The following is a 10,549-nucleotide window of genomic DNA, read 5'->3' as shown; positions in this document are numbered from 1 at the left end:
TTCAGAGGAGGTTCTAGATCCTGTCCAATTAGGATGCACCTCCCCGACACGAAGAGAGACACCCATACTAATAGCACCATTGGGAATAGAATCCTTTATTTATTTTTTATTATTATTATTTTTTACTGAGAAAAGGGCTTTGCAGAGCCTGAAACACAGTCCACCTGTGTGTGGGAGTGCCCTATGTGTGAGTGAGGGTGTGCTTGGAGTGGGCCTGATTAATTCCTGAGGCAGCCCCAGCAGTTACACTGCGGGAGCCAGGCCTATTTTGTTGTTTCCCCGATCATAAACCGAGAAATACAGCCTCAGGAAGACATCACCCAGGATCCAGGTCTCTGATGGGAACAAGTTCTCTAGGCCCCCTCGAAACATGCTGGAACAGGTGCCGTCATGATGCTGGGAGAGATGGAAATACATCCCAGTAAGCCTGAGCCCTTATTTGCCACCCGTCTCAATATCCAGAGCCAGCAGCTTCTTGGTTTTATTTCCCTCCTTTAGTAAGAAACAAGGGGCTCGCTCAGCATCTGTTGAATTAGGGTACTAATACAAAAACAAGAATGGCCAAGATGTGTGGTTTTACTGAGGGTGGGGGATGGAGGAGAGAAAAATTGGGAATTTGGGGTAAGTAGATGCAAACTACTCTATAGAGGATGGATACACAACAAGGTCCTATGCAGGAAACTACATTCAATATACTGTAATAAATTGTATAGGAAAATATTAGGAAAAAGAATATATATATGCATAACTGAGTCACTTTGCTGTACAGAAGATATTAACACAACATTATAGATCAACTATACTTCATTACAATCATAAAAAGCAAAAAACAAACAAGAATGGTGCATAGTTACCCGCTTTCACTCCTTCTGAGCCATGCTCGCTGTTTCCTCTGCAGAGAATTCCTTTTCTTTTCCCTCTTCCCCAGAACCTGTTCTTTAAGACTGTGCTCAGGCTCTCTAGGAGGCCTTCCTCGACCCACACTCACCCTCCCTGGCCACTGCAGCACTCCAGGCTGGGTTGGGTGACTTACCCTTGGGCTTCGCTTGTCTGTAGCCCTCATCACCCCTCATCTAGTGCCAGCATCACTTGGCACAGCCCCCAGGATTGCCATGTGTGTGGAGTCCAGTGGAGATTTGCCTCAACCCAAGCAGGCCTCCTCATGCCTCCATGAGGCTGAAGTTTCATATTACTGAAATTCCCTGTCTTCCTCAAACCCTTCTTTGAGCCCATTAGCCTCCTCAGAACTCCCAAAAAGAGTTTGGCATTAAGCCTCAACCCTGTACAGAGGCTGTGCAGTCACTGTGCCTCTACCCTCTACTCACGTGAGCCTCCAACCTCCCCACAGAGGGGTCTGGTAGCCCAACTCAGAGAGGGGAACTGGGGCTTAGCAATCAGAAGCTGCAGCTGCGGACTAGGGGAACAATGTAATTTATCACTCAACTAGGGCACTTTTGAGCTGCGAAGGGAGACCATTGATCATTATGGTGGGACAACACGCTGAGACTGTCCCCAGCCAACCCCACTGGTCACTTGGCTTATTTCAGTAATTGCTAGAGCTGACTTTTTGTGTTCATCCATCTGAGGGCTCTGGTGGAACTGAAGCTCTCTGAGGGCAGAGGCCCTTAGCACTCCCCTCTCCCTGTGCCTCACACCATGGCAGCATGGGCCGGTGTCCCAATTTATTCCACGATGATGGATGTCCCAGACTTCCCTCTACTCTCAAGTGGTTGGTTTTCTGGGAGTCACTGCCCCAGCCACAAGGGCTCAGCACCATCTGCAATGGAGGAGCTTGGCCTGTAGAGTGTCTCCTCCCCCCAGCAGCAGCCCAAGGGTTTCTGCAAAGCCCAGATTTGAGAACCAGCCTCCAGTATTGGCCTCTCACCTTTTTGAAGTAGGCTCGAGCAGGCACTGGGTAATTGTAGCCATTGATGGTGAAGATGATACTAGGTAGGCTCGTGATGTTGCTACATTGAACCATGTACTATTAGAGAAAGTAGAGAGGGGTTGGCCCAGCTGATCCCTGATATGTGGAGAACCCCAGAGCGACCCTTTGGCATGTCCCTTCACCTTTCGACCGCCAGGCCTGGCAGTGATGAGCTTCTGGATGGTAACGATCAGTCTAGTTGGACCCATCAGGAACGTGGTCCCCGTATCCACAATGGCCTGGCAGCCCCGGAAACAACCAACAACCATCCCGTTCAGGGTGATGCTGAGAGACAGTGGGACAAAGTGGGCACCAGGATCACACTGAAATCTCCCCCCACGACTGCCCCCTCCCTGACTGTCTGCAGAACAGCCCTTTAGCTCATGCTCTTCCTCTGTTTTCTTTGCTCTGGTTATGCAACTTTCTTTAACTTCTTTTGAGTTCTTGAAAGTACCAGGCTCTTTTGTGCCTCAGGGCCTTGGCATGTGCTGGTCTCCCCTGCTAGAGGACCCCTTTTCCACTTGTCTAGCTAATTTCTCCTCATCTTCCAGATTCCAGCTTAAATGTCACTTTTCCAGGCAAGTCTTCCCCCAGACTAGATCAGGCTCCTGTCTTGGTCACTCTCTCTGGACTCTTCCTCATTTTTGGCAAATAGTGAAGCGGCGTTTCATTGTGTGTGACTTGTTTCATGTACATCTGCCTTACTTGATGTGAGGGCAAGTTGTATCCTCAGTGCCTCCCTCAAGTGCCCAGCACACAGTGGATGCATAATGTATCTTATTTGAGTGAATGAATGAATGAGTTAAAAATGAATGAGGAATAACCAGACCTGTGTCTGGTGTCTGACCAGCAATGGGTCAACCCACACAGTGAAGACGGAGGTTCTCTGGGGCAGCAGATGCTCAGAGTGGTGGGGAGGGAGACACAGGCTGCCCTGGGAGAGGTTGTCTTCCAGCATGGCCCCCTACCCTGCTCAGACATTGAGGCCCCTGGCCAGGCAATGCCCATGGGCCTCCAAAGGACATGTAAACTTCTGTCTGAGGGTATCACACAGAATCCCATCAATTATTGCCCCTTGTTCTCATCCCACTCAGGGATCCCAGCTTCCTGATTCTTTCTGTCACAGTCCCAACCCCATTGTGTGCCCGGGATGGAGGGTGACTGGCAATAGGTTGCGGGAGTGTTTCTTTGTATGTGCTGCTTTCAGGTGCCAAGACCATAGGTAACGTCTCTCCACTGCTGGGGAGCTTCTATCTAAGAAGAGCAGTTTTCCAAGTTTGTCCAGGACTTCCCCTGGTTTTAATATAGCAATTCTGTGTCCTGAGAACTCCTTCGGTCCCCGTAGCTCTGGACAGTTGGTCATCTTATCACAGTGCTGTTCAGGCTGGTGAAATTCTACCTGATCCTTTTTTTTTTTTTCACTGCACTTTAGGGTCCTCAAACCATGCCACCTGCCGCACAGAGCAGTGGGTGCAGCCCTCTCCAGTCTACACACACTTCTCTGAACCCTGTTCAGGACCCTGGTCAGGAGGCCTGGGGCGATTATGAGCCCATGGGTGGATTGTGTGTATGTGTGTCTGTGTGTGCCTGAATGTGCATCTGTGTGTGTGTCTGTGCATGCCTGTTTATCTCTGTCTGTGTCTTTGTGTGTGTGTGTGTGTGTGTGTGTGTGTATCTCTGTTCCTGTGCATATTTACATGTGTGCTTATGTGTGTGTTTATATGTGTGTTTTTGTGGGTGCAGGGTATGTATCTGTGTGTGACTGTTTCTGTGCATGAATTTGTGTCTGCGTGTGTCCATGTGCATGAGTGAGAGCATCACTTGGGGTGGCCCTCAGAGGGAGAGGCTTACCGGTTCATGGTTATCTGCCAGTTGTGGGTTCGGGACACTGGTATCCACTTGAGCCTTCCTTTGTGGTATCTGTGGTCCACCCCACCAAACATCACCATGCTGCCATTCTCCTTCCTACTGAGGAGAGAGGGAAGAGGGAAGGCTCTTTTTAGCACAATAATTTCACTCACTGTCTGAGGGCTGTGCTTATCTACCCATCAGAGGCAGTACTATTGTACCCATTTTACAGATGTGGAAATTGAAGCACGGAGGGATTGAGTACACAACTAAGGTCAGTCACCCACTAATGAGTGGCACAGAAGAGGTTCGAAGCTGGGCAGCCTGCCTGGGCTCTGATCACCCACCCTTCTGAAGAGGGACTGGTCCTCTCCAGCAACCAGAGTGCTGAGAGATACTCTCAGAGGACAGCATGCTGGAGGGGTCTGGTTTCCCACTTGTGTAGCCTTTCACTTTTCAGAAAAACCAAGGCCCAAGGGCACTAACTGCATGGGTTCAGGCTCACCCAGGCTTGGCTTCACAGGCCTGTGACCTGTGCCATCCATGGGGCCCCATGCACAGCAGAGCCTGGTTAGCTTCTGCTAACCTTGTCTTGAAATTCTGAATACTTTTTGAACAACAGGTCTCACATTTTCATTTTGCACTGACTCCTGCCAGGTCTGTAGCTGGTCCTAGGGTCCCAGTAAAAAGTTAGAGAGGAAGAAAACATTTCACCTTCCCTCTCCTTTCTTCCAAATAAAATCCATTAGCAAATCCTGTTGCCTTTTCCTCCAACCTGTATCCTGACACCTTCCATTGCTCTCCCTCTTCCCTCCATCCCCCTGGACCAAGCTGCTTCCCTTGAACCCATGAGCATGGTTGTGTTCCAATAAATGTTTATTTATAAAAACTTGCTTTGGGGCCAAATGTGGCCCTGTGGCTATAGTTATGCTGGGATAGGCAGTATCGTAGGAAACTCTTGGATCAGGTGGTCTATAATTTTGTTGCAACTGAAAGCATGTTGCAACTGATTTAGAGATAGGGATTGTCCAGCTCAGACTTACCTGGTCAAGTAGAAGGCAAAGACAGGCCGAGAAATGAGGCCCCGGTTCTTCAGGTTGTCGAAGATGGGGGTGGTCCCTTTGAAAGCGAGACTGGGGTAGCCCAGGCCCAGCATGCCATCAAAGGGTACATACTCAAACCCAATCTGCGCATGGCTCAGGACAAACGCCTGGCCCAAGATGACAAGGTTTCCGATCTGTGGGAGAGGAGAGTGTTCCCACATAAAGGTTTGGGAAGTGGGGCTAGGACTGGGCTGGGGTGGAGATGACATTAGCACCGCGGAGAAGACCTGTGGTCTGGCTGTACCCTGGGGTGACCTCAGATGGTTACATAAAGCTGGGACTGGAATTTGGATTCCATTTGGGCAGGGCAGTGGATTTTAACCAACACCTGCTCCTCCTGTACACACCACCTGAAGGGAGTCACATTGGCCTCATGCCTTCTGTATAGGTGGGGAAACTGAGAGGCATGGCAGAACTAAATGGTTCTCACTTAAAGAAAAAATGAAGAGACAGCAGGGTAGCCTTGTCCTTGGCATCACTATGATCAGATGACAGAAACAGACTGAATTCATTGCAATGCATTGTGGATTCTGCATCTGCCCAGGAAGACAGAAGCCCAGTATACAATGTCACTACCAGTGTTCTTATGAAAATCCTGCCTGGGAAACATGCTTTTGGGGGATGTTCATGCATGTTTGTGTGTGTGTGTGTGTGTGTGTGTGTGTGTGTGTGAGAGAGAGAGAGAAAGAGAGAGAGAGAGAGAACTAAGGCCCTTTGCGGGAAGCAGGCCATAGTTTTTACTAGACTCTCAAAGGCCCCCTAGAGTGAGAACCCATTTGTCTGCCCCTTCCCACATCTGTGGCCCCCTGATTTCCCTGCCAACGTGCCTGAAGCCCTCAGCTGCCACCAGAGGCCCAAGATCAGTTTTATCCTCTCCCCAAATACCCCACACCTGCATGAATCCTGACTGCCCAGCCTGACCCCACCACTTGCCAGATGCGTGAGCTTGGCAAGGCCCTGATTCTCTGCACCTCAGTTCCCTCCTCTGTATAATGCAGCTAATCATAGTACTTGCTGTGTGGAGTTGTTGCAGCATTAAACACATTATTACCATTGAAGTGCCCGGCACAGTCTGAAAATAGAAAAGTGAGTGTTTTTTTCCCCTCTCTCCCTGTTCCCAGCAAAATGAACCTTGAACTGCTCATCAGCAAAGTAGCTGCAAATCCACACCCCAAGCCACTCTCTGGGCCAGCTCTTCTGTGAGTTTGTGTGTCAGCAGGGGTGCTGTCTCCCCAGGCTGTTGGGTGGGTGGCCTGCCACTAGGGGACCTTGAGAAAGAAAGGCCCTCCCAGCTGGCCCTACATCTGTTCTGTAAGCAGTAGTCACTCCCAGGGCCAGCCCTGACTTAGCTTTTTGTTTCCAGTTACCCGAACGGTTTCATAGCCAAGAAATCCAACAGTCCTCCCAGCGACAAATCTGTTTTCAATGCACCGGTTCTGGAAATGATATGTGGTGGACAATACAGGGTTGAAGACCCTGTGTTTATCTGCAGACACAAGAGATGAGTGTCTGGCAGGTTCCAAGGATGGAGAAGTGGGTTGTAAGGGGAGTATAAGTGGGCATGGTGGGGGGTGGGTGGGTACTCACGACAGAAGGCACTGTGGCAGTAGATAGAGGGCACCCACAAGTCAGATGAGCCAGTGTCAAACATGACCCTGAACTCCTGAGGGGGCGTTCCAATGGTGATGTTGCCGATGTAGACCACCTAGAAGGGTGTGGGGAGGGGTGGTTAGGGCAGGCCTGGCTGCCCTGGCCACCCTCGATTCCCAGAGGGCTGCCTCCCTCGAGGTGTCCCATGTCTCCTGAAGTCACTTTCCAACTGCCTCACCTCACAGCCGCTGCTTCAATGTGTGACTTCATTTGATTATTTCTTCTTCTGTTTTCTGTCGTGTGATTTGTTTAACCGACCACGGATCAAACACGCACTCTTTGCAGTAGAAGTGCACAGTTTTACCCACTGGACCTCCAGGGAAATCCTGGTGGCTTCATTTGAGAAGCTCTCCAGTTTCCCCTTCAAGGTCCAGCCTGAGTGTTTCCTTCTCCAGGTGGCCCTCCTAGGTCACCCCAGGCCACTTCCTCTAAACTCAGATCATGTCCTATCAACACCACACAGTTGGCCCTTTTACTGTTCATGTATTTACTCTTTGCCTATCACTCAGGCTGGCCTATGCATTCTTGAACAAGAGATGAGACAGTTTTAAAAATCAATAACAATAACCAGAGTGTCAGATTTTTATGGTGTCACAGGCCATAGGGCTCAGTAACTTTCACTGGTGTCCTTCTTGGATCTGCGGAGGCTGACCTTCCTCTGCCTGGGATTACAAACTTGATTTGCAGTTGGCTTTATCTTTTGACCAGATGTGGCTCACTTTTCACCTGTACCTCCATGGCCAACTTAGTTCATAAAGAACAATCTCCCTCAAACTTATGACATATCTTTTGCACAGAAATGAATGTTTACCTGCCCCCGTCATCACTGGGTCCAGTCACCACAGCCCAAGAGCTGAGGATGAGAGTGCCTTCTCCTCTGGGGATGTGGTCCCTGTTCCCCAGTGTTTCTGCTTCCTGCTGGAGCCCCAGCCCCAACATCCAGTCTGTCCCCTCCAGGTGAACACCAGTGCTAGGCCAGAGCACCAGGGGGTGCTGTGGAGCACCATCCTCCCAACACACTCACGTCCTGGTAGTTCTTCAGGGGTTGAAGAGAAATATTTGGGTCATCAGTGGCATTCTGGAGTGTTCCATCAATGTTCTTCTCCAGGAACTTTGTCAGCAGGTTTTTTTCCCTGAGGGTTTCCCGCATGGTCTTCACCTTCGTTAGAGGGATTCTTTCACCAAGCATTGAGAAAAGGAAACAAACAAGGGGCAGCAATCAGCTGTCCATGTTATTGTATGACTGTCATACCTTGCATTGTTATGACGCTGTGTATTTTCTCAGCATTTTTATGAGTGTCAGGTATCATGTAAAGACTAGGAGAAAGACCTCAGTTTGAGTACAGGTTCTGTTGTGTAATCTTGGATAAGTCTTATGACCCATTGGGGTCTCACTTTCCCCATTGGTAAAAAATGTGGAATATAATAACCCCCACCCACCATGTGGAATGTTGTGGGTGTTAAGTGAGATGACGGATATAATGTACCTGATATGTAGGAGGTCTCAACAATGACATCCATTATCATTGCTATGGCCATCCCACTCTATCTATTTCAAAGAAGCCTGAGAAGGAGGTGGAAGGGAGATCATTATCTTCTTATTACAAGAGAGGAATTTGAAATGCAGGGATATTGTGACTTGACTCTTTTCACACTGCTTGTTTGAGACAGAACAGCCTAGAAGTAGTCTTCCTGATCTTTCTCCAGAGTTCAAGCAAAAGAGAGGGGTAAGAGAGGAAGCCAGAAGAAGGGAATAAATTAGGGAAATGAGAGGCTAGAGAAACAAGGAAGAGTCAAAATAGGAAGAAAAATACTCAGAGAGTTCTGCATGCACAGAGACAGCCAAAGAGATGGAGATATAAAAGAGAAAGGTGCAGAAATAAAAACACAGACACATTCACAATGAAAGGGAGAGCAGGCAGAGAGGAGACGTAAAAGCAATTACAGGAGAATTGCTCTTCCATAGGACCTCACTTACAGTTGCAGATGTTGTGCACTGAACAACTCCAAGGAATGCCAATTTCACACAGATCATGAGGTGACTGGCACCCCAGAGTTGTGCAAGCCTGCAGGTCCACCCCAAGACACTTGGGTTCCACTGTACTCATGGGAAGATAGTCATCAATAAGTGTGAGTTGAACTTTAAGACTGTCAGGGAATGATTACACTCCCTTCTAACTCTGATTAATGGAAGAAAAAGAGGGCAAGAAAAACCCCAGAAAGAGAGATGATGACACTTATATTCCCTGTACTTACATGACCAGGCACTCTGAGAGGGCCACCAGCCCGAGGATTACAAGCCACTTCATGTTTCTTTTCTGGCTCCAATTACTCAGCAAACAGAATGCAGTGGTGGCCAAGGGCTCCTGGTTATATATGTTCTGACCCGCCCTAATTGTTCCCTATAGGCCACTAATGCATCTGTTAAGAAATATGAACCCGTCGATAAAATCTTTACCTCCATCGGTGTCCGTGGCGGTGGACTTAGGAAATTCTCAGAAAACAGAGATTTCTATGGTAATCTCTTCCTTTGGGCTTGGCTGCAATTCTAAACTGAATCACATGCACTGACTAAAAGTGGGGAGACCCTTGGTAACTTGGAAAAAAAAAAAAAAAAAAAAACACTGGTGCTAGTGTGATAAAAGTAAATGCTAATGTCCTTGCTTGAAATTCATGATCTTATGTGGTCTTTCTAGCAACTTCATGTGATGTGCATTGCTGTCCTCAGTTGGACAGGAGATTGCTAGGAGGTAAAGAGGTCAAATGGCAAAGACTTGAGGGGCAGCCCAGTGATATACAAGTGAGCAGTTTTAGGTAGTGGGACAGATGGCACAGATCAGGGGCACTTATGATGCCAATCTGCATCAAAAATCTAGGCTAGCATAGTGTTACAATTGCAGAGTTTCACTATGGGAAGACATGTGACACATGCATCCCCAAGATACTTTCTCTCATCCAACAAACATATACAGAGGCCCCTGTGTGCTGGGGTCTGGGTTAGATCCTGGAGAGTCAAAGTTGAGTAAGTAACAGGATGTCCTTATCTTCAGGGAGAGAACAGTCTAGGACAGTTCTCAGAAACTCATGGGCCAAAAGGTGAGAGAAATGAACAGGAGAGCTGGGCGGACATCAAGGACACAGGGCAGGCAGCACGTGCCCTACCAGTGGGGGCAGTCCTTCCTCAGCTCTAACCAGCATCTGCCATGCTGGAAAGGAGCTAAGTTGGTGAAGTTTTCAAGAGAAGTCAGATCTGGATATTTATGTAAAAGCCCCTGATTTTAAATGTTGGCAACTGTTATTTTTTTCTTCACAAAACCTGGTGTGAGACAAACCTGAAACAACTGTGTGCTGGATTCAGCCTGCAGGCTGTGCAGGTTATTATTTCTGGCCTAGAGGTGGTAGTAGAGAGGGACCAGAGATGGTGTTCAATTCACTTTGCTCAAATGAATAAGAGACTGAATACATCTTAACCATATTAAGTTTCCTTCCATTTGTAAAGAAAAGCACCAGGGTCCTATCAACCAATGAATGTATTAATGTCCACTTGCTGAGCATTTAATATAATCCCCTAACACAATCGATGTATTGAAACATTTTGTCTACCAAACCAAACATACAAAGGAATAATTTTAAGCATCTTATCTGTCAAAGACAGAAAAGACCACTCAGAGCTCCTGCTCAGCCTGAGATGAACAAGCTAACTTTTAAACTGTGATTGCAGCCAAAGTAAAGAGGATGGAGTTTTATGGGTCCTTCTAGGATTCCCAGGGCCTGGGTGTTCCTGTGTGAGATCTATCCAGGCCTCTCCCTTGGGTAGAACAATGTTAGGCTTGCCTGGTCACCATATGGGTGATAGGTGGAGTGACTGTCTTCCTACTCATTTTCATGCATTGTTAAAATTCAATGTTGGTGGCTCAGTTCCTCTGGAGGTATTTGACAGCATCTAGCAAATGACAAACACAAATACCATTTAGGTCAGCAATTCTACTTCTAGGGATTTATCCCAAAGATACACTGCCAA

The 10,549-nt window shown here is 48.0% G+C and overlaps 1 protein-coding gene across 1 annotated transcript; it reads right to left on the bottom strand.

Annotated features, from left to right (window-relative positions):
* Positions 1 to 243: 243 nt before the first annotated feature.
* Positions 244 to 8,858, bottom strand: LOC130848292 (pregnancy-associated glycoprotein 2-like). Its single transcript, XM_057726582.1, has 9 exons — positions 8,785 to 8,858; positions 7,553 to 7,703; positions 6,466 to 6,583; positions 6,246 to 6,364; positions 4,819 to 5,012; positions 3,779 to 3,895; positions 2,071 to 2,212; positions 1,886 to 1,984; positions 244 to 396 (listed from the first exon to the last, which is right to left on the bottom strand). Exons 1-9 carry the CDS (start codon positions 8,835 to 8,837, stop codon positions 244 to 246), a joined length of 1,146 nt encoding a protein of 381 aa, XP_057582565.1. The 5' UTR covers positions 8,838 to 8,858.
* Between the last annotated feature and the right edge of the window lie 1,691 nt (positions 8,859 to 10,549).

Source organism: Hippopotamus amphibius, chromosome 3 (genome assembly GCF_030028045.1).
Source record: "Hippopotamus amphibius kiboko isolate mHipAmp2 chromosome 3, mHipAmp2.hap2, whole genome shotgun sequence".
Lineage (NCBI taxonomy): Eukaryota > Metazoa > Chordata > Mammalia > Artiodactyla > Hippopotamidae > Hippopotamus > Hippopotamus amphibius.
This window is presented reverse-complemented; position numbering and strand designations above follow the sequence as displayed.